At 44.8% G+C, this 24904-nt stretch overlaps 1 protein-coding gene across 1 annotated transcript in view; it reads right to left on the bottom strand.

Annotated features, from left to right (window-relative positions):
• The window catches only part of MAP3K5 (mitogen-activated protein kinase kinase kinase 5), a 375637-nt gene that overhangs the window by 192485 nt on the left and 158248 nt on the right, over positions 1–24904 (bottom strand). Inside the window, exon 5 of the mRNA XM_029596916.1 lies at positions 9195–9388. Coding sequence (XP_029452776.1) covers positions 9195–9388 — 194 coding nt within the window. The remainder of the gene's footprint in view (positions 1–9194; positions 9389–24904) is intronic.

Genomic DNA, 24904 nt, shown 5'->3' with positions numbered 1-24904 from the left:
AGTCCAGCTTCTGAAAGGTGTAGAAGGTAGTCAAGCTGGAGAAAAGATATAAGGCCTTTTGCTCAACCACACAGAGAACCTCCATTTCAGACCATATGACTTTCTAATAGAAGGCTTTTTGAAAGCCACCAGAACACCAAACCACATCCTCTGAGAGATCATGGGGTTGGAAAGGCATCCTCTCAACATGCAGGCTGTGAGCAAAAGGGCCTGTAAGTTGGGATGATCCAACCTGCCCCAATCCTGTGTGATGAGATCTGGGAAATCCCCAAACTGATCAGTTTCCAGATGGACATCTCCCACAGGAGTGGAAACCAGGTACGTCTCTGTCAACAAAGGGCTATGAGAATCATAGTCCCCCTGTCCTCGTGAAGCTTCAAAGCCTTCGCTACCAGTGAAGCTGGAGGATATGCCTACAGAAGAATCTTGCCCCAATGCAAGGCGAAGGCATCTGAAGCTGGCCTGCCATGAGTCTTGTACAGGGAACAAAACTGAGGAATCTTTCTGTTTCAAGGCATGTTGACTAGATCCCTATCTGGGCTCCCCCAGAGATGGAAGATCCAATTTACCACATGCTGATCCAGAGACCACTTAAGGGGCCTGAAGGCGTGACTCAGTCTATCCGCTAATTTTTTTATTTTATTTTATTTATTTAAGTTTTTTATATACCAACATTCAAGACAATAGTCCCATCATGCTGGTTCACATGAAACAGGAGTGCAAAATAAACTTAAACTTGAACAATAGTGTGGAAATAGCAGTTACATGTAACAAGGAAAATTGAACTTGGAATGAGAAGGAAAAAGGAAAAAGGAAAACCAGCTAATTACATATAATTACATTGTAAGAGGTAGCTAATAGTGATGTTGATGGTGATGTGATGATTGTTAGGAGTTAAATGATATTGGAGTTAGGAAAAGCCTGCCTGAACAGCCAGGTCTTGAGTCTTTTCTTGAAGGTTGAGAGGCTGGGATCCATTCTAAGATCTGGGGGGATAGAGTTCCATAAGGTAGGACCGGCTGAGGAGAAGGCCCGATTTCTTAGCGTAATGTGTCTGGTAGTTTTGGCTGGGGGGACTTGAAGTGATCCTTTGTAAGCATCTCTTGTCGGTCTTGTTGAAGTGTGTAATCGGAGGGGGAAATGAAGGTCAATTGGGGCTAGTTGATGAATGTGTTTGTATATGATGAGAATGGCCTTGTATATTATTCTGAAGTGGATGGGTAGCCAGTGGAGGCCCATTAGGATAGGGGTTATATGGTCTCTTCTCCTGGTATTAGTGAGTATACGGGCACAGGCATTTTGAACCATTTGCAGTGGTTTGGTGTGTAGAGAGGGGAGACCAAGCAAGATGGTGTTACAATAGTCCAGCTTTGCGAAGATGATTGATTGTAGGATTGTTCTAAAGTCATGAGTATGGAACAGAGGTCTTATTCTTTTCAGTACTTGGAATTTATAAAAGCAGTCTTTGGTGGTTTTGTTGATGGTGGCTTTCAGGTTCAGGTGATTGTCAATTTGAACTCCTAGGTCTCTCACTTGTGTAGTTTTTGGTATGGCTGGATGAGTGGGGGTGCAGGGGCTGTTCTCTGGTGTGATGAGTAGTAATTCCGTTTTGGATGAATTTAGTACCAGGTTGAGGCTTGTGAGAAGCTGTTTGATATTTTGGAGGCATGTTTCCCAATGAGACAGTGTTTTCGCGAGTGACTCCTTGATGGGGATCAGGACCTGGATATCATCCGCGTAGAGGAAATGTTTGAGCTTGAGGTCAGTGAGAAGTTGGCATAAGGGTAACAGGTATATGTTAAATAAGGTAGGAGATAGGGATGAGCCCTGAGGGACTCCTACTGACGCGGGGTAGAGTGAGGATTCTTTGTTATGAATCTTAACCTTGTATCCTCTATTGCTGAGGAAGGTTCTGAACCACGAGAGGGCAGTGCCTGAGATACCTATGGCTATTAGTTGGTTGATGAGAAGGGAGTGGTTGACGGTGTCAAATGCTGACGACAGGTCCAGTAGGATCAGAAGGAAGGCTTGTCCTTTGTCAAGGCCTAGGATGATGTGATCTGTCATGGAGATGAGGAGTGCTTCCGTACTTAAGGTTTTGCGGAATCCGTATTGTGATGGGAATAGGAGGTTGTTGTCTTCAATGTAGTTTGAGAGTCGTGTTTACCAATTTTTCCATAATCTTGGCTATGAAGGGGAGGTTAGCGATCGGTCTATAGTTGTTGGGATCGTTGGGGTCGAGATTTGGTTTTTTGAGTAGGGGTTTGAGTGAGGCCAGTTTGAGGTTTTCTGGGTAGAGTCCTTGTGTGATGGAGCAATTTATGATGTCTGCCAGGATTTTGGAGATAGAGTCTGGAATTGATAAAAGTAGTTTAGATGGGATGTGATCCGAGGGGTGAGAGGAAGGTTTCATTTTCCTTAGAATTCCTTGGATCTCAATGGCTGAAGTTGGATCAAGTTCTTCTAATCGGGTATTGTTGATTGCGGATTTAGGAGTGGTTAGTGATGCAGTGGCTTTGGTGGGGAGCTAATACATTCTCCTCACTGGCCAGGCACATGGCCCTGAGAACCATCCCATAGGAATGAGCCCACGACCAGAAATTAACTGCTTCCTGACACAGGAGATACAAGCCTGTGCCTCCTTGCTTGTTGACATACTACATCACAACTTGGTTGTCAGTCTGTATCAGGACAATTGTTTTGGTCAGTCTATCTCTGAAAGCTCACAGAAAGTTTCTGATCGCCCGAAGCTCCAGGAAATTGATCTGACAATGCCTTTCCTGGGTGGACCACAAACCTGGGTGCTGAGCCTATCTACATGTGCTCCCCAGTCCAGGGTGTATGCATCCGTTGTCAATGTAATTTGAAAGGTAACCCCATTCCAGGTTAGAAATGTCCTGCCACTAGGACAAAAGGTCCCGGAGGGCCGGAGAAATTCAGATGTACTCTCAGAGGTACAGTGTGACCTGACAACTGCAACTTTAGGGTATATTGGGGCACTCATGTGCAGTTGTACCAGGGGAGTGACATGCAGCATAATTGCCATGTGGCCCAACCATCTCAACATGTTCTAGATTGATACCTGCTGGCTCAGTTGAATCCCCGCCACAATGGACATCAGGTTGATGGCCCGTTGTCATGATAGGCCTTGGCCTCAGCCGTGTCTAGCAGGGCTCCAATGAATTCCAATTGAGGTGACTCCATTATCCGGATAGTCGAGTGCATGGATGTCTTGATTCCTGCCTGAAAGGTGCTCAACCAGCCAATCATCCAGATAGGGGAAAACATGAACTCTCAGCTTGCGTAAGTGCAAAGCATTTTGTAAAGGCATGTGTGGTGGAAACTCTCTCAAATGGCAGTATGTGATACTGGAAGTGCTGAATTTCCACCACAAATTAAAGATACTTCTGATGACTGGGGAACATCTCGATATGGGTGTACGTGTTGTTTATAATCGAGAGAGCACAGCCAGTCCCCATTTTGCAAGAAAAGTATTATGGTGCCGAGGGAACCCATCCTGCACTTTTCCCCTCTCAGAAATTTGTTCAAGGCCTTAGGTCTAGGATGAGATGGCATCCCCCTGATTTCTTTGGTATCAGGAAATATCCAAATTTCTCACCAGTCATCACAAGAATGGCACAGATGTACTCCCTGAGCGCTGGGCGGAGCCCAGAGTCAGCAGCAAAAGGCTGCCATCTGCTGTTCTTGATTTCCCCTTCCCACAACCACCAAAACAGATGCAAGTGCCGGGGACTGGGACCGCAATGTATTCCCTGACATCCCACGACCTCGCACTGGGTCGCAACCCCGAATTTCAAAATTACTGCTTTAGAATGTCTTGAAATGAAAACGCTGTGCGGCACCATCTCAATTGCTATCACCGTAGCTTACTACTGTAAGATAGGCTTTGGTATCTCCCCACATCTTCCTATACCCGATACCAGTAAATAAGTTATAGTCCGCTTCTGGCTTCAGTTCAGATGAGACCTGCAGCTCTTCTGGTAAGCTGCCTCACTCCCAGTCTCTGGGACCTCCAGAGCAAATACTCTGCTAGGCCTGACATCTTAATCAGGCCCATAACGGAGAAAAAAACAGACATCAGATCTCTGATAAAATCTCTGCAAGTGGCTGGACAGCCCTTGGATAAGCTGACTTTGAAATATAGGGCTCAGATAACTTACATTTTGCTGTTTGAATTAATTCCTCTAGAATATGGTCATATTTGTCCAATAATTATACAACTGAAAGATAGTCCACAATCTGATTCAATAGTTTGCTTTCTGTGATCTCAAAAATGCAGATCATTCATGGCTAAATGTAAACATATTTACCAGACTTTATGATCCTTGACTCAAAAAATCAGCTTCATGCTTTACTTGTCCCTCCAAGTTTTCAGCCAGAGTACCATTTTAATTGACAAATGCTGGCAGCTTCCCCTTTCACTTACCTATTCCTGAGAGATTTAACCTTGAAGAGCCACTGAAAACCCAACAGGGTTCCCATTTATTCAAATTTGGGAAACACTACAGTCAGGATCTTTGAAATATGACACATTCAATAGGGTGCCCTAATATGACTCAGAAATAGCATCCACGGACCACTGCACAGGAAAACAGTCCCTTACATCGGCAAGGCCCATATCCACATTGGGAAAAATGCGTTCTCTCTTGAAACTTTTTTTTCTTTTTTACAGAACCACATTATTTAAATCTTCTTTTAGGACCTCCTCACTATTTCCCACTCACTTTCAGCTACATTTGAACCATGTTTCATCTGCACCGTTGCATCATAATTTCCTTAAAAATTTGTCCCACTGCTGTTACTGCTACTTTTATTTCCATTTGATTGGAAAGGGTGAAACCCTCCAGGCACTTAATTTCTTCTTCACAGTGCAGTTGTGATTTCACAAGTTTGAAGAAAAAGATTGTAATATCTGCCATGCTGAGTCAGATCAAAGGTCCATCAAGCCCAGCATCCTGTCTCCAACAGTGGCAATTCCAGGTCACAAGCATCCAACAGATCCCAAAATGTCCAACAAATGTATTTCTTGTTACTCACTCCAGGGTGTTAGTGATGGCTTTCCCTAGTCTACCTGGCTAATAATGTTCTATGGACTTTTCCTCCAGCAACTTGTCCGAACTGTTTTTTAAACCCTGCTGTGCTGGTCGTCTTGACCACATTCTCTGGTGACAAATTCCACAGCTTGATTGTGCATTGAGTGAAAAAAAAACCCAACTCTCTCAGCTTAGTTTTAAATCTGCTACCTGTTAGTTTCATAGTGTTCGCGATTTGAAAAAGTAAAGAACCATTCCCTATTTACTTATTCCACCACACCCATTACACATTTATAAACTTCTATCATATCCCATTTGAGTTGCCTCTGCTGCAAGCTGAAGTGCCCTAACCTGCTCAGCCTTGCTTCATAAGGAGACATTCCATCCCCTTTATCATTTTTGTTGACCTTCTTTCTACGTTTTCCAGTTCCACTATGTCTTTTTTATATGGGGGAAGCCAGAACTGCACACAATGCTCAAGGTGCAGTCACACCATGGATCTATAAAAAGGCTATTATATTCTCTATTTTATTCTTCATTTTTTTCCTAAAAACTCCTAACTTTCTAGTTGCCTTTTTGACCGCCACACATAGAATTGAGGATTTCAAAGTACTCACCACCATTAATCCAAAATCCTTTTCCTGGGTACAGATTCCAAGTATAGACCCCAGTATTTTGTACAAACATGTATTTAATTTATGTAAGTTTGCAGTCTAATTTGTTTTTTGTGCTTGGTAGGTCTGCTTTGATGTTCCAAAACCATGGTCCACATTTCCAAGTCAACATGCAACATAAAGCAGAAAGCACAACTAACTTACAAGCAAGAGAGTTCAACAAAACTCACTAACTAAATGTCAATCAATGCCGGTTAAAACACGACTGCCCTGATCAGGTCTCAGAGTAACTAAGACATCCACTAAATGCACGTATAATCCCCAGTAGTGCAGTATGGGCTGGATTAATAGATGTTTCAATTTACTTTCTACCAGACTGCTTATTCAAGCCTGTTAATACTGGAAATCGATTAATATGAAGAAATTTATTTTCTTATATTTTTCAGTTGAAGGCAAGGACATTTTTTTGTTGTGTTTGACGCTTATTGGACTCCCTTTGGGCTCATGTCCTACTGCATAGCTTGCTGCATAGCTGTTCCTACAACCTCTTTACCAGGCAAAGAAACAAGAAAAATTGCACACCTACAGGAAGATATGCAGCTCTTATTCACAATATTATATCACGCGAACAATTTCATGCCTTCAACATATACTACTCAGAGCCTGGTCCACTTTCACATCTTCCTTCACATACTCTGACAAAATACTGAATTAAACATTAAATATTCAAGACACAGCCACAACAACAATGGCTGAGGAGCAACAAGCGAGCTCTTCTCTTCACCTCCTCCAGCCAGTCTGACTGCCGTTGTGTACATTTCAAGTTGAAAAAAAACATTTGGAAAGATGCACATCAATGAGCATTTACTGAAAAGGAACAGCCAGCTACAAACATAAGCAGAGAAGTGTACATTTTGCGTGCCAAACTGTGATAAGCATGAGGGAGTTATACCAGTGAAAGTACAGTTTATTTCAGAGCAGTTTATATAAAGGAAGTGCAAATGGATTAACAATAAGGAAGATTTAAGAGATTGAAAGAGTAAGATTAGAGCTGGTAAGCAAGGAAAGAGTATATGTCAAATGAGCATGGATAGCTTGGGAAAAGGGGTAAAGGTAAAAATGTCTTAATATGAATGGAGCTATAATATGTGAGATGGTGAAGGAGGAAAACCTTCAGGAACAGAAAAAAAAAAAGTTTCAGCAAAATCTGCGATAGTGTGCCCATAGGGCTTTTGTACTGGAAGTTCCTAATTTACTTATTTGTTCCTTCTTTTTGACCTGCTCCTGCTAAGTTTGCTGGCTCACAGGCTGCCCATGCAAGGCAGCTCACTTACCCCTCGCTGTCAGGCCAATGGGCCAGGAGGCAGGACACTGCCGATAGGACTCTTTGCAGCCAAATGCCACCGCTCCAACTCCTCTCCAGCCTGCAGGACTCAACCCTTCTTAAAAGGGCCCATGGCGGGAAATCTCAACCAACAACATCAGGTCCTTTTGCCTTATAAAGGGCCTCCCTCAGCACTCACAATTCACCTCAGCAACAGGTTGGCTACCTCCAGATAGCGTGAGTTGCTGCTTTGGAGTCTTGCTTTGCTTGTCTAGCATCATCCAGCCTTGCCTTGCCTTATTTGTCTTCAGCCTTGCCTTGCTTTCCTCATCTTCAATTCCAGCCTTGGACTGATCACCAGTACTGACCACAGCCTGTGACCTGACCTTTCTTTTCTACTGCCAGCCTCGACCATAGCCTGTGACATGGCCCTGCCTTCGAAACTTCTCATCAGTCCACCAGACAGTATCTCCTAAGACCTGCCGGCCCCTGGAACCCAAAGGCTCAACTCAAGGGGGAAAAGGCTGGTAAAGGCGAAGATCCAGCTGAGACTCTGCACTGTGCTCTCTGCCAGTTGGAAGTGAGGAAAACTGAGCCTTCCCAGAAAGTAGCATCAACCTCACTCCAACACAAGGCTCCACAACTCTCCTTTTGGCTGTCTGCTCATTGGGCTATGGCGACACGAGCCTTCACTGCAACTACCCAAGGGGGTTCCTTTTTTTGTTTTTCAGGGGAAGGATTCCACACTATTTCTCTCCTCTCCCCCCTGTCTCCACCCTCCTCAGTCCATCCAGTTACTGTCCTTAGCTGGGAGCCACAAAAACCATGACCTTTTTTGGAATATAGTTAACTTGGACACTAAGTCCAGTCACTAGGACTCAGACTCCTTCCCACCCAAGGGCTGTGAATGCTACCTTAACAGCTTCCACAGTCATGGCCAACCTGGGAAACCAAAGGTCTGATCCAAGACTGTTCGGCAGCACAGACACTGAGCCAGGTCTTAAAGGACCTAATTTAAGAGTTGTCTACAGTGCATTTAGCAGACTCCCTCATGTTTTCCTACATTAGATGTTCTACACCCAAAGAAGTACCCTGAGAAAGGAACACAGCTTCTCCTTCTGATGTTACAAACATCTGAAGCAAATTGCTTTGAGCATTTTTCCCATGGTCATAAAACGAGAGCAAGCCCTTCATGCATCTGGCCCCATTTATTATGGGAAGCAGTAGCAGATACCAAAGGACAAGGTTTCCTTCTTCTAAAATCTAGCAAAGAATAACAGGTTCCGAAAACAAAAGCACTTCACTCATTAATAATTTAAAAAGACAAAGAAAATTAAACATATTTCTGTTTATATCAACTTCCTGTCTGAAAACTATAAGTACCATGATTACACAACACCTGGCATGCCATTGCAAGCATCTGCATTTCAAAATATAACTCTCTACCCACAAATGCATACATAATTTTACAAACCATTTCTTCTGCATGTTATTTTTACTTCCAGTTTATTCCTATTGGACTTAACTTACCTAAAAACTAAGGATTTGGAATAACTTAAAACCAAAAGCTATTCGGTCACTCCTGTTCCAAGGGGGAAGATTGAGGAGTCACATCAGAAACATTTCTTCACAGAAAGGATGGTGGCTGAATGGAACAGCCTCCTAATGGACATGGTGGATGCAAAAAAAACATTTGCGGAACCGAAGAATACTTGGGATAAACCCAAAGGATCCCTTATCATGAAGACATGAGGGGAAAGCCAGGGACTGGGATCTGTGACACTGCACCAGAAAGTAAACTGGGCAAACCAGATGGGGCTTACAGGCCTGCCATTATGTCAAGCCTCACTCCCACCCTCCACAGATTGGAGGCCCCCAAGTATCTCAGGAGAATCACATGAACCCAGTTTACTTGGGTTTTAGGGCTAAGCCCTGCTCTCAAACTTTAATACATTCCCTGGTTCATTACAATATGCATCAGCCTCATCAACCTACTCTACTGACAGCAAGACCAGGAAGAGGGTGGAGGAAGAGAAAAAGCAAGGCTAAAGTCACGGAACAAGTAGGATCTATGGGATTACAGAAGGAACAGAAAACAAGCAGACCGGATGGGCCTATTAGTGCAGGTATTTCATGAAAATCAGCATTTTTTAAAAGCTCAACCAACAAAAATGTTTATATGGCAGGATATGGAGGGCTCACCTTGAACTTGCTTGTGCCATCTTCAAGATCTGAATGAAGCGATCCAACAGGGGTAAACAAATGGGCCCAAGAAGCAGCTCAAAGTTGGGCTGCATAAGCTCCGTCAGTTCTTTCATAAAGCTATTTTCACAGCAGTACACCTTGTTGTGTGGTGTAATCATATACGGGACAAACATGTAGTTACCAGTACACATCTGTAGAAACAACACAAATTAGAAGAGAATTAAAGCTGAAATATAAATGTGCAGAGTGCAGAAATTGTCCATTTACCAAACTGTGCACTTGATTCACTAAGGGTTTATCCCATAGTCACAAAATGGAAGAAAAGCCTTATAACGAATCTGGCCCTGTATTTTCTAGTTTCTCTTTGTAAGGGGAAACAAAACTTAAGATCGCAGCAAAATGTTTCTCTCTCTTTCTCTTCTGTGTCTATGTAGAGTCATCACATGGAGGGGAAACTGCAGGCCAAGCCTTGCTTCTTTGTCATGCGCCTTCCTGATGCATTCTGGTACATTTACTGATGATTTCAAAAGAAAGCAGAACAGCAAAACATCACAATGCTTCAGGATGGAAATCAATCAGAAAAACAGAAAGAGGTATAAACCTCCTGCCAGGCACCGTCACTTTGCAGGGCAGCGTGGAACATTTTCAAAAGGGCTCGGCCATGCACGTAAGTCCCGATCCGTGCACAAGTGCCGGGCCCTGAAAAAGGGGCGGGCTGGGGGGCGTGGTCTGGGCAGGGAGGAGGCTGGCCAGCACGTGGCTGGCGCGCATAACTTGCTTCTGCTCCGGAGCAGCAGTAAGTAATAAAATAAAAAGATTAAGGAAAAGGTAGGTTAGGTTTAGGGGATGGGGAGGAGAGGGGAAGATGGAGGAAGTGTAGGTAGGGGGATAGGGAATTTCCCTCCCAGTCCACTCCTTAATTGGACTGGGAGGGAACTGGGGAAGACCCGATTGCCTCGCCACGTATATTTTATGAAAATTTGTCGTCGTCCCCCCTCCGCGCACCACCTGCACATGAGTGGACGGATTTTAAAATCCAGCACGCGTGTGCGCACGGCCATCCAATTTTATAATATGCGCATGTTATAAAATCGGCGAGTCCATGTGCACTGTTTTGAAATTCTACCCCATTTTGTTTAGCTAGGAATTTCTTCTTCCTGGCCTAAGTTGCCCAGGCTATATTTGCAAAAATCTGCACACATGGAGAGTTAAGACTGTTATTTTAATACTAGTGCCTTATCTGCTTGAAAACCAAATTCCATTAAGAGGTAGGCTTCAAAAGGTGAAAATATAAGAATTTCCAGAAACATCAGAAAAATAAAAGCAGCCAATCTTAATTGTAAATCACCTTGAATCTCTGACTAGGTGGGGTAAAAATTCTTTTAAATAAATAAATTTAAGAAAACATCAGCAGGATACAGCTACAAGATTTATCTTCATCTGCATCCTTACCCATGGCTCCCTCATCATCTCCATGTTCTGCTTGTATTAAAATTATTTTAGGCAGTTAATTAGTTTCCCGGAAAAGGGTTGTATGCACGGGTGGGGTTGATAGTGGATCAAAACAATTGATAAATGTGGATCAATATATGAATATTGCACATAGCGTAAGTATAGGGATCGTAGTATGCTTTCTTTTGTTTTTCTTTCTAGACTGCATGGTACTGATGAGCTGAAGATAAAGCAGGAGACTGTTCTTCCTAACATCTGTTTTTCTAAGAGATAAGGCTAGTGCTAAGGCTAGTGCTTAGTCAAGCTGTACCAGCTTCTTCAATTAGCCATAGCTTAATGAGCTATAGCTGGCTATTGTCAGAGTTATGAGTGCAAGCTTGAACACTTAACATTTGCAGATGCTGGATTAAATCCAGAAAATGAGAATATATGGAATTGCATTTGACAGTGTTCTTTGTATGAACCACAGACAAAGATCGAGTAGCTGGTTCCTGAAATACATGAGCTCAGTCTTCTGTTTATGAGAATATACTATCGCATAGAAAGGAGAATTTATGAAGAAAGTATTTCCTATATAGACTTTTCTTTATTTCTATCTTTGTTATTGCAATAAAACTATTTGCCTTGATGAATCTAAGTAATGTTTTTTGTGATTCTGTTTGCTTATTACTGATATTTACCCTCCATTGCCTCAGGTACAAACAGATTGTAAACCCTCTGGAGATAGGGAAATACCTACAGTACCTGAATGTAATCCACTTTGAAGCGCTGGAAAAGTGCGAAAAGCGGAATATAAATCTAAATAAACAAATAAATAAATATTGTTTATCTTTGCCGATTATACAATTTTCTACCAATTTTCCCATATTTAGTAAGGTAAGTTTTGCTTTTATAAGATTGTGTGTGTGTGTGGTTCTATGGCGTAATATGACACTATTCAGGACAGCTTTCACACTGCTACATGAAAAGCTTCGACTTCAGGGAGTAAAGAAACCTTGGAAATTTTAAGTACCTCCATCAAACAGTGATGAAAAATATCTCTGAGGAGTTAGTGTCCACTTTAGGAAAATTAATAAGCTTCAATTTATATTTTTAGTCCTATTTTCCATTTTTTCTGCCTCTCTTTGCAAGCCAGTATTATCCTTCCACCAAAGTTCCATACTATTCTTGTAAATCAGATTTTGATGACGCCTAATCAATCTCTTATCTAACCCCTGTCTCTCCATCTCCTGTGCAGTCAATCTAGAACTAAGGGCTTTCATTTCTAAGCATGAAGACATCAAACCAGCCACTAAAACATCCTCACAATGTTTACAGTTCCGCAAAGTGTCTCGAGAGAGATATCCTTAGTGGGTTACCTAACCTCAAAGTACCCAGTCATAGCCACTAATTTCTCAGGGCCCTCACTGAGCAATAAAGAAAAAACTGCAATGTCTGACTTGCTATCACTTCCATGCAAAGAAACCATCTTCTCAGCTGTAGCAGAGTTGTCTCAATAGAGAGCACAGACATTAGAATCATTCCCCACTGACACTACTCTACAGTCTCTTGATACCGCCTGGGACCCATCCAGAGATATCAATGGGCTAATCCTCTGCTTCCAAATGCATTGACTGGTGATGATACAGTGGCAACACCTCCTCCACACTCAACGCTTCGTGGCTTACGCCCAGACACTTCACCTCAACTATCGCTGGAGTGTGAGAAGTGTTTCTAGATTTGGAAGAACTATACACCTTGGCTGGGGCATCTCCAGACTCTGAAATGAATCAGTTCCGGAAATGCCCGGAATTGAGAATACTGCATGGTCCGCACCACGTGGTACAAAAGCTGTCCATCAGTCTAATGGTCAAGGTAGGACAATATTGTTCCTTTCTTTGCCCCTATGATATATCAGGTGGAATCAAATATAATATAGGACATCCTTAAGCACAACCCACCGGCTTCAAGGAAGCCAGAACATAAGACACCTTTGCTTGCCATATGGGGAACAGTTTGTTGTACTTTTGTTTGAATGTCTGCCGTTTCTCTTTGCATTTCTTGAACAAAGTTCTCCACCAACTGCTTGCACAGCAGAAAGGGAAAATGTCCAAAAGAAATAGCGACTAGCATAATTCTACATGGGATGGAATTTTTAGACAAGTCCCATTCTGTGCTGTCCGTTTCCAAGGTGGGTGAAATGTGTTCTGAAGTCTGCTATGGTAAAAGAAATTATGAAACTGGAACTGACCAAAACGGGGAGAAGAGTTCTGTGGCATCTGCTCTTTGTACCAATGTGGAAAAACTGAGTTCTAATTGGTTCTTAATATATCAGAGCTCTAACCAATGAGCAGTCTTTTCATTACAGCACAGCCTTCTAAAAGAATGCTCCAATCAATGTTTGCTCAAAGTGCTGTACTTTTAGGAGTCTTCTGATTTCTCTCTAGCCAAGTTTTTAATAAGTAACTAATTAAGCAGTTGCCTCATAGTAGTGGGCTCTATTTACAGATTATTGATCATGGTCCCACATGTTCTAAGGAAGATTCATTTAAGGGAGGTGAAGACATTCACAAAAGATATCACCGTCTACAGTGATGATGAAGCTTGTTACCAGGGAAACTATCATTTAAAAAAAACCAAACAAAAAACCACAATTGCTAAAAAGGATTAAAACCATAAAACTTTTTAATGTTTCACAATCTTTCTTCAAAGAGTTAGTTCAAGTGTGAAGTTTCAACAGGATTCTGCTGTTCTATGGAAGACCTCTGGAAGGCTTGGTTTACTGGTTGGCATTTTTTTAGGGCTGATACCTGTGGCAGACCTAAAATATTGGCCATATGGGTTGGATACTTCCTTTGGCACCCCTCTCTATCTTACACAGATACACATGATCCCCCCCCCCCTCCCCTTAAGCATTTATTTCTTCAGCTGGGGGAGGGGAAGGGTGACCACCTTCCTCAGACTCACAAACACACCCTCTTCCCTTCACCCCTCTCTCTTCACTCTCCCCTCCTTCCTTTCCACTTCCTCACACCCTCTACCTCATAGTAACATAGCATAGCATTCACTTTTATATACTGCCTTCCTCATGCAAAGAAGATACAAGGTGGTTTACAAAAGGAATATAAGTGCAATAATAAACATACAATATCTAAAAATACATCAGCATACAAATGTAACATCCCCTTAATCCAAAAACCCATTCTCCCTCTACTCTCACTAATTAATGGTCAGGACCATACCCCCCCCCCCCCCAAATTTCATACCCCGTAATAACACAGGCCCTACCTAATCCCAGAGCCAAAAGTGACATGAGGTGGTTTATAACGAGAATAAAAGAACAACGATCATAAAATATCTGAAAATACATAAACGTAAAATAATCTACAAAATCTCACCCTTAATCCAATAGCCCATCCGTCCCCTGCTCTCACTAGTTACAGGCCGATACAGTACAGTGTGCGCCAACGGAGCGCACTGTTAGCCTGCTATTGGACGCACGTTTTTCCTTACCCCTTATTCAGTAAGGGGAGGAAAATGCGCATCTAACCCGCGGCACCTAATAGCGCCCTCAACATGCAAATGCATGTTGATGGCCCTATCAGGTATGGGGCGGATTTTAAGAGCCCTGCTCGCGTAAATCCGCCCGGATTTACGCGAGCAGGGCCCTGCGCGCCGGTGCGCCTATGTTCAATAGGCCTACCGGCGCGCGCAGAGCCCCGGAACTCGCGTAAGTCCCGGGGTTTTCCCGAGGGGGCGTGTCGGGGGCGGGGCCGATCGGCGCGACGTTTTCAGGGCGGGACGCAGCGTTTTGGGGGCGGGCCCGGGGGCGTGGCCGCGCCCTCCGGAACCGCCCCCAGGTCTCGTCCCGGCGCGCTAGCGGCCTGCTGGCGCGCGGGGATTTACTTCTCCCTCCGGGAGGCGTAAATCCCCCAACAAAGGTAGGGGGGGTTCTAGATAGGGCCGGGGGGGTGGGTTAGATAGAGGAAGGTGAGGGGAAGGCGAAAGGGAATTCCCTCCGAGGCCGCTCCGATTTCGGAGCGGCCTCGGAGGGAACGGAGGTAGGCTGCGCGGCTCTGTGCTCGCCGGCTACACGGAATCGGCAGCCTTGCGCGCGCCGATCCAGGATTTGCGCGGCTACGCGCGTATCTACTAAAATCCTGCGTACTTTTGTTTGCGCCTGGAGCGCCAACAAAAGTACACGAACGCGCCGTTTTTGAAAATCTACCCCTATGCGCGCGGGATACAGAAAGTAAAATGTGCAGCCAAGCCGCACATTTTACTTTCAAAAATGGCGCTAATTTCTTCCGGCACCGGGAAAGTGCACAGAAAAGCAGTAAAAACTGCTTTTCTGTGCACCTCTGACTTAGTATCATAGCGATACTAAGTCGGAGGTCCCGAAAAGTAAAAAAAAGTAAAAAAAATAAAAAATTTGAATTCGGCCCGCGGCTGTCGGGCCGAAAACCGGATGCTCAATTTTGCCAGTGTCCGGTTTCCGAGCCCGTGGCAGTCAGCGGGCTCGAGAACCGACGCCGGCAAAATTGAGCGTCGGCCATCAAACCCGTTGACAGCCGCCGCTCCTGTCAAAAAGGAGGCGCTAGGGCCGCGCTAGTGCCCCTAGCACCTCCTTTTGCCCGGATCTACCGCCGGACCTAATTTAAATACTGCATCGCGCGCACCGGCGAGTGGCCGGTGTGCGCGCCGGGAGAGCGGGCGTTCACCCGCTCTCCCGCAGACTTTACTGTATCGGCCCGTAAGAGATGGTTAGAACTACAACTCACCCAAATTACATTTACAGCACAATAGATCTAAAGAAGGAACCTAGGTGGTACGGAAAACTCAAACACAACAATATATTAAGATAATTTTTATGTTGTCTTATATAAAAGGTATCATAACATGCAAAGGATCCAGTAGGATAGAGAGGCAGCATATTAATGTTCTCTAAACTGTGCGTAATTGTTATAATTATTTTACTGAACTGTATCCTTGCATCCTACCACCTACCAAACAAGTTATTTGCCATTTAATAAGTTGTGATCACTTTTATACAGAATCCTCATCTCAAAGTAATCCAGCTTGTAACTTTAATCCAGATTTTTTTTTTTTTTAATCTTTTTTTTCAGTTTTACCTCAGCGACTTCTTTCACTTGAAACCCACCTAAATACAAGTCTGCTATTTTGCTTGCAATATTGGATAATATTGCAAGCAATATTGCAAGCAATATTTTGTAGTTTGTAGATTGCAATATTTTGTAGTTTGTAGATTTATTTTGTAGTTTGTAGATTGCAAGCAATATTGCAAGCAATCTACAAACCATCTCCCCCCCACCAAGACTTGAAATTGGCCTACTTAAATCGAAATCCCTGCAGATATGCCTTATCTACGCCCCCCCCTAGAATACTCGAACAGGACCCATCCCCCCTCATCGAATACATCACTGAAAACATAAAACCAGATATACCCGCAGTAATTCTCGGAGACTTCAATCTCCATATAGACACCCTCCCCGCAACGCCTGCCTGTGAAACCCTACTCGTCACCTTAAACGCCCTGGGTTTCAGACAACTAATCTCCAAGCCCACACACAAAGCTGGTCACACACTCGACCTCCTTTTCGTAAATACAGACATCATAGTACCACACGCACCCACCACCACCCCCATCCCCTGGTCCGATCACTTTCTCATCAATGCCCACCTTACTATCAACACCAACACACCGATCTGAAATCCACTAAAAAAAAAAACAAAAACGATCTCCTTCCGTAAACCATGTCCATCTGAGCAACTCTCCCTAGCATTCAACAATATTAGTGAATATCTCGACCTTACCAATCCAGATACTGCTCTGCAATCCTGGGATAAGTCCATCTCCGACATTGCTAATGCCCTCTGCCCCACCATCCACAAAACCATAACACCGACACGCACAGAAAAAAAAAACCATGGTACACAAATGAATTAAGAACACTAAAGCAAGAGCTCCGATCCAAGGAACGCACCTGGCGTAAACTACCCACACCCTCCCTCAATATGGCTTACAAGCATACATTGCATACATACCGGCAAGCCATTCTCCTCGCCAAACGTGATTATTATGCAGCCAAAATCCATAGCTACACCTTCAACCCCAACGCCTTATTCTCCTTCGTTTCAGATCTCACAAAATCCCCCTTTCCCTCCCCCCAAGATGAAAACAGTTTAGAGAAATGTGAGAAGCTTGCTGACTATTTTAAAAATAAAATCTCCAAAATCTTAACTCGGCTCCCATCCAACCCTGCCCCAACAGACCCACTACCTCTCCACAATGGAGGTACCCTCAGCTCCCTTGACCTCACCTCCTTGAAGGAAATTGAATCCATACTAAAAAAGATGCGACCAGCCACCCACACCGCAGACACCATCCCATCAAAAATCCTCCTTACCATTCCTACCGCCATTGCAAAACCAATAGCAGACATTATAAATTGCTCCATCACCACCGGCAAAGTCCCCGACCCCCTTAAGCTTGCTATTGTAAAGCCTCTACTAAAAAAACCTACCCTTGACCACAATGATCCTGCAAACTACAGACCCATATCTAATCTACCTTTTATCTCCAAAATCATGGAGAAGGTGGTCAACACCCAACTCACAGAATTCCTAGAAGAGAACAATATTTTACACCCCGCCCAATATGGCTTTCGCCAAGATCGTAGCACCGAAAAACTCCTACTCGCCATAACAGATACTATCCTTAAGGGCATGGACCACAGCCAATCCTACATCCTTGCCCTCCTAGATATCTCAGCCGCATTTGATACTGTGAACCATCAAATCCTACTATCACGCTTATCCGAGATAGGCATATCAAACACAGCCCTATCGTGGTTCTCCTCTTACCTAGATCATAGAATGTACCTAGTCAAACTCGATGACTTCGAATCCGCTCACATTCCCCTCACGCAGGGCGTCCCACAAGGCTCCTCCCTATCATCCACCCTCTTCAATATTTACTTACTCCCACTCTGCCACTTACTCTCTAAACTAGGACTGAAATTTTTCCTATACGCAGACGACGTACAAATATTGATTCCCATTCGAAAATCCCTCAACGAAACCCTGCAGTACTGGGAAACTTGTCTGACCTCTATCAACTCACTCCTCTCCAATCTCCACCTTGCACTCAACACCTCCAAAACTGAAATCCTTATCCTAACAAATCAATCTTCCGACTCGATCCACCATATGATCCAAAACGCCTCACAAGCTCAATCACTACCACATAGCGTCAGAGACTTAGGAGTTTACCTAGACAACCAACTAAACTTGAAATCCCACATTAAATCACTGCTAAAAGGAGGCTTTTTCAAACTCCAAACCCTCAAAAAACTGAAGCCCCTCCTCCACGCCCATGATTTCCGCACCGTTATGCAAACCACCATGTTATCCAAACTCGATTATTGCAACGCCCTTTTCTTAGGCCTCCCAGCCTCTACTACTAAACCTCTGCAAATCCTCCAAAACGCTATGGCACGTATCCTAACAAACACAAGAAAATCCGATCATATCACCCCCATACTACAAAATCTCCACTGGCTCCCCATTGCATTCCGTTCCCAATACAAAACACTTACCATCCTACATAACACTCTATACAAAAACAGCTCCCCCTGGCTTGAAGACATGCCTCAATTCCGGCAATCGAACCGCCCCACCAGAAACGCCCTCGCCGGCACCCTCCAAACCCCCTCACTCAAAATTGGGCACCTCACCGCCACCAGGGAAAGAGCCTTCTCTATCGCGGGCCCCTCCCTCTGGAACTCCCTCCCGGCCAAACTCCGCCTAGAACCATCCCTGAGCCACTTCAAAAAAGGAATAAAAACATGGCTGTTTAAACAGGCCTACCCCAACTCCTCTCAACTCTAGGCCTCCCATGCATGCAGGAATCTGCATTCTATATTCAGCCCTTCCCACCTTTCCCACCCTGGTAACCCTTCCAGTACACCCCATACTCCCCCTCCCTCCACTCCCCCCCCTCTCCCCGCCATTAGCCTCTACAGCCTTCCCCTTCCCGCTTTCCTTACCTTTTTAAATCCCTCCCTTATCCTTACCTCCTCTTTCGCATATATTCTCCCCCTTCTCTCTCCCCCCACCCCTCCCCCCAACTTTGTAAATAAGTTCACATATGTAATTTTAAATCCATATCTTTCCAATTTAAGTTATCCATGCTTGCTTTCTCTTTCTCTCGTACTTCGCCATTTACCTTGTTCTTTTTATCCAATTATTATCCAATATCTCCCAGTTAAACCCCCCTGTTCAATGTAATTTCCTTTCCTTTCTCAGTTAATTGTGAACCGACATGATGTGTCCTACGAATGCCGGTATATAAAAATGTTAAATAAATAAATAAATAAAAATATTACATAGTGAATGATGGCAGATAAAGACCAAAAAAGTCTTTCCAGTCTGCCCAGCAAGTTTTTTTTTTTGCTTCAGGGTCGTAGCAACTGCCGCGCCATGAAAGCTACCCCAAGCCTGCTCGTCGTCTTCTTACCATGCAGCTTCTACTTGTCCTTCAGTTGACAGAGAAAGAGGGGAAAGTGAGATCCCTGCCAACATGCAGGTTTTTCCTCTTACTGTCACCTCAGTGTGCGCTGCCTCGGCGGGTTCATCTCTTCCTGATGGCAGGGGAACTGGGAACTCAGCCAGGTGTACAGGTTTTCCTTTTGCCAGTGGAAGGTGGGAACCCCACCGGCAATTCATTCCACTGTGCTTTTTGCTCTTACCGGCGGAGGAAGAAGGAACCCCGCAAGCACATGTCTCCCTCATTGGTAAGGTTGGAAACCCCACCATCACTACAAATGGTGGATCCTCGACGGGTCCTTCTCTTCCTGGCACACAGATCTTCCTCCTGTCAGTGGAGGGTGGGAACCCCACCAGCACATCATTATAGGGCGCCATTTCCATGGGTTCTCTCTTCCTGCCAGCAAGGGATGTGGAAACCCCAACGGCATGCAGGTTTTGCTTTTGCCAGTGGGGGATGGGAACCCCACTGGCACCTCATTCCACTGGGCAGGGTTTGCTTTTAGCAAAAGAAGAAGGGGAACCCCGCCGGTGAGCAGGTAGCCTTCTTCAGTGGGGTGGGGGATGGGAACCCCACTGACATCTCATTCCACTGGGCAGGGTTTGCTTTTAGCAAAAGAAGAAGGGGAACCCCGCCGGTGAGCAGGTAGCCTTCTTCAGTGGGGTGGGGGATGGGAACCCCACTGACACCTCATTCCACTGGGCAGGGTTTGCTTTTAGCAAAAGAAGGGGAACCCCGCCGGTGAGCAGGTAGCCTTCTTCAGTGGGGTGGGGGATGGGAACCCCACTGACACCTCATTCCACTGGGCAGGGTTTGCTTTTAGCAAAAGAAGAAGGGGAACCCTGCCGGTGAGCAGGTAGTCTTCTTCAGTGGGGTGGGGGATGGGAACCCCACTGGCACCTCATTCCTCTGGGCAGGGTTTGATTTTAGCAAAAGAAGAAGGGGAACCCTGCCGGTGAGCAGGTAGTCTTCTTCAGTGGGGTGGGGGATGGGAACCCCACTGGCACCTCATTCCACTGGGCAGGGTTTGCTTTTAGCAAAAGAAGAAGGGGAACCCTGCCGGTGAGCAGGTAGTCTTCTTCAGTGGGGTGGGGGATGGGAACCCCACTGGCACCTCATTCCACTGGGCAGGGTTTGATTTTAGCAAAAGAAGAAGGGGAACCCTGCCGGTGAGCAGGTAGCCTTCTTCAGTGGGGTGGGGGATGGGAACCCCACTGACACCTCATTCCACTGGGCAGGGTTTGCTTTTAGCAAAAGAAGAAGGGGAACCCTGCCGGTGAGCAGGTAGCCTTCTTCAGTGGGGTGGGGGATGGGAACCCCACTGGCACCTCATTCCACTGGGCAGGGTTTGATTTTAGCAAAAGAAGAAGGGGAACCCTGCCGGTGAGCAGGTAGTCTTCTTCAGTGGGGGGGGGTTGGGAACCCCACTGGCACCTCATTGTACTGCGCCGCTACAGGACTTTCTCTTCCAGTTTGGTTTCCCGATGGCACCCCCTCCTCTCGGCTGTCATCCAAAGCAGACCTCCCCTCTCGCACCCTCCCTTAGTATACCACTGGCCGACACAAACCTCCTAAGGCCATGCAGTTCTATTTGTTACCTTTTTCAGCATCTCTTAAGAAAGGGCACTCCAAGCACCATTAAAGAGAGTCTTGTGCTACAGAACAATTCTACTACATAGTGCAGCAAAGTCTGTTACAAAAGATGCAGACATTCACAATCTATGGGTCTTCTCTGGAAAATCATCCCAGTGCAAGAGCCTGCAGGGCTTTCCCTGGCAGACGTAGAGTCATCTATGGTTATCTGAATCTTTTAAAGAGACGGCATTCTATCCAGACCTGCTGGCCAAAGTTTACGAATGCATGCAGGAGAACAAGGCAGGAATGTATTATCTTTGTCATCTATATAAATTCCCTAAATCAAAGTGAGATAGAAAAAAAAAAAATTACATACAGATACAAATCTCTAACACAAAGAGTTTATAATCTAAAAATATACCTGAGGCAATAGGAGACAGAATGATTTGTCCAAGGTCAGAGTGAGCAAACAAGCACTAGTGTTGTCCTACTTTGCAGCTTATTACTTTAACCCAGGGATGGACAGACTACAGCCAGGGGCCTTATTTGATTCTTGCCTACCTAATATGTTTGTTCTATATTATCTCCAGCCCACCGGTGCCTTGAAACGTCGTCATCATCATCATCAATGGCCTGACGTCATGTGAATCATGGGTCTTTGTTGATGACACTGATGTGGGCGGTGGCAGCTGGAGAATAAATTGCCAAGTTGCCCGATTACATCTCTTTGCAGGGCCCCTGGTGATGATATTGGCATGGGCTAATGAGCACGAGGACGTGAATGGAGATAAAAACATCAGTTTCCCCCTCAGCTGTTAATGGTTAACAGCTTGTTATGCTGCTGGAGCACTCTCTTTTCTAAGTACTTTGATCTCAATTTTTCCGATTATGTTTACATTGCTTGGTAAATACATTAGTGCGGCTGTCTCTTCAAATTGCTGGATACGCTTAATACATCTCTCCGTTGGTGCTGCTTTGCCGCTTTCACTGTGTCTTGGGATTAAATGCCACAGTTGGTGCTGCCTGGTCCTCTCATTGTGCTCACATACGGATGCCACACAAAGATGCCAGAAAATAACGTGTGTGCGTATTTTTTGTTAAGGAGCTTCCAGCGGGATCCCACCTGCCCGAGTCCCTGTGGCAGAGGATAGCCAGTAATATGGCCCTGATACTTAAAAAAAATAAAATAAAATAAATTGCCAACCCCTGCTCTAACTAGTAGGCTGCCTGCTACAAATACCAATTATCCCACCTGGAAAGATATTGTAAGAGTTGTTTGAGCCACCAATAAATTTCATAAACCGCTGACATCTTAGAATGTTTAACTTTACAGCAATAAATAGTTTTCATGTGTGGGACACACACAGTCCATGAGATTTGGTCATACAAAAAAAGTTATTAAAATATATTATTCTGCTTTCTGTAACTCAGCATCAGCAGTTTCACTGCAGCTGCTGTGCTTTAAATGCTGTAAAAGCTTAAGGCTGCCGTGAGTATAGCACTAAGTGGGAGCCTGCCATTCAAAATGAATAAGTGCATCTCGTCAACATTCAAGGACGAGAACATCTAAAAACATTTCATAGATTAAACGTTAAGGATGAGCATTAAACAGGCCACCAAGGTCTCTCTCTTCCAAACCTCTAGCTCCTCATCACTTGCACGGCCACCATTCAAGTTCTTGGCAAGAATGTCCTTTGGCTAGTGGTGGTGCCAAGGACAAGAAAGAGTGAGCCTTTAGCAAGATTCTCCATGATTCCCTTCAGTCCTTCCACATTGTAAACCTCCTCGATTTCAATTATCAAAACTCTTTAGGCAGTCAAGCTGGGTTCTGTGAAAGCCCCCTGCTGCCTAAGAGCATCACTGATGAGCTCTGTCACAGCAGATGAGACGTCCCCTCCCACAAGAGGGAAAACTCGAGGAGTCAGACATTTGGAAGGTAAGAGCCAAAATATAAAGACAGAGGAGAAAATTCCCAAAACGCTTAACAGAACCATCAAGACTACTAAAATGAAGACTGGAAATTGAAGACATTTTTAATGAAACTGGCCATAGCCACACAGTTACCCTGATTAACCTGCACTGACCCATGGGAATAACGTGCAATTCCTGCAGCAGTCACTCAACTTCTACCGGGAGCCTGAAGCAAAGAATCCACAAATCAACTGTAACGTCTGACCGGTCATGGGGAGGTCCCGCAACTGGCTGCACTTACCCCAGATGTCAATATGCGCCACCGTTGTTATGCCGCCACTCTCCTTAGGCGTGTGCGCTCACATGGGCACTCATATCGGCCCTGTCACGGGAATCTGCATATGGCATGCTCAGATGATGTCTGCATCCTTGGACTAGTTAAACCTGCTGAAACCTTCAACGCCTTGCTTCAGCAACATGTCCTCCTGCACCTTGCAGTACATGTTGTTTATCCTGCTGTGTTCCTGCCTTCCCTCTTCCAGCCTGCCCTGCTCCTCCAATCTGCCTTGCCTTGTCCTACCTCTGCCTTGCCCCGTCCCTTCTCTTGTCTGCCTGATATGGACCTCTGCTACAGACCCAAGCTATTTTCTTACCTGCCGCCTGCCACTGACCTTTGCTACGGACTTGTCCCGACCCTTGGCCTGAGCTTGGTAACTGGGGCTGGTATAGCTGAAGGCCTAGCTCCATCCCAGCCTAAGGCGCATCCGCCAGCTATCGGCATGGGCCTAATAGGTTCGCCTACTAGGCTGCGCCAACCATGCCACAGCACAAGGCCTCCTACCATTACATCAATCTGTGATCCAAATGATTTTTGTCTATTCCTTATGCACCTCTCCATCTCATCCCAACTCACCGGGCACTACAGTAACCTCCACAGCAAAGTAAGACTCATCTGAGCTCATGTATGCAGCATTTTGGTCAGGCAGCAGATGTTGCCATGAAAGTAGTGATTGCATCACCCTCTCCCTGTTTCTATTTTATTCCAATATTTCTATACTCGAGGAGAACCAAAGCAGTTTACAGCATCATAAACAATCAATACAGCACAATACAAAAGCAATAAATAACTGAATAAAAATTCAATCATAAACCAAAGCAGAAGTAATGCATTAAAAATCCTCAGTCACTCTCATTGCACCCTCTCTAAAATACCACTCAATCGGCTCTTACAAGATGACACGCCCCCCCTAACGAAGCCCCGGGACTTACGCGCGTCCCGGGGCTTCCGCGTGCCGCAGAGCCTATGCAAAATAGGCTCGGCGTGCGCAGGGGTTTTTTAAAAGGGTTACGCACATAACTTATGTGCGTAACCCTTTTACTATCTACCCCTAAATGAACAACTTGACAGGCTGTAGTGTAAATAATCGTATGTGTTTATGACAAATTTCTGTTCATTCCGGTCACCTGTTGACAGCAAAGTTTTACACTCCCCTGTCCAAGAGGTACAATAAATATTACATTCAGGAAATGATCATTTTTTTATATCCAATCTGTACTACATTGTCAAAAAGCCAAAGCTACTATTTCTGTTTATTATTGGCTGGAACGAAGTACATAACTGAGTGGAAAAGCTGCAAATGTGGGACTGGAATGCACGAGAAACGGGGACAAAAGGATGACTGGGTGCCTGGCCAGGGCTGGTGATAGCTTTTTTGCTGCCCTGTGTGAAAAATTACTGTGCTGTCGTACCCCCCCCCCCCCCCCCCCCCCCCCCCCCCAATTCAATGTCTGTCCTGGGCTCATCAATTAAAGCCCAGTTCTGTCCTGCAATCTATATTTTTAAAAATGGACACATAGCCCCACCACCTTAGAACCCATGGATAGGGAAGGGTACACTAGGCAAACCTTACAGCCTTGCCCCCCAGACAGACAGACACACACCCCCTTTACAGACACACAATTAAATTATGCATTTATAACACATTTTACACGAAAAAGAGCAATCAAAAGTATGGTCTTCTGAGGCAAAAATAACACATGCATATTATATTTACATGCACTCCTGTTCGACAACCAGAAAACTCTGCAAACAAGACACTTGGAGCCCCTCTAGAATTAGACTTTTTATAATGCGTGCTGGATGTGAGCTTGGCCCGCAGGAAGCCATGAATAAACAGAATTACCATTACAATATAGTAAACCTCCCATACAAAAAACAACC

This window comes from Rhinatrema bivittatum, chromosome 3, assembly GCF_901001135.1.
Source record: "Rhinatrema bivittatum chromosome 3, aRhiBiv1.1, whole genome shotgun sequence".
Classification (NCBI taxonomy): domain Eukaryota; kingdom Metazoa; phylum Chordata; class Amphibia; order Gymnophiona; family Rhinatrematidae; genus Rhinatrema; species Rhinatrema bivittatum.
This window is presented reverse-complemented; position numbering and strand designations above follow the sequence as displayed.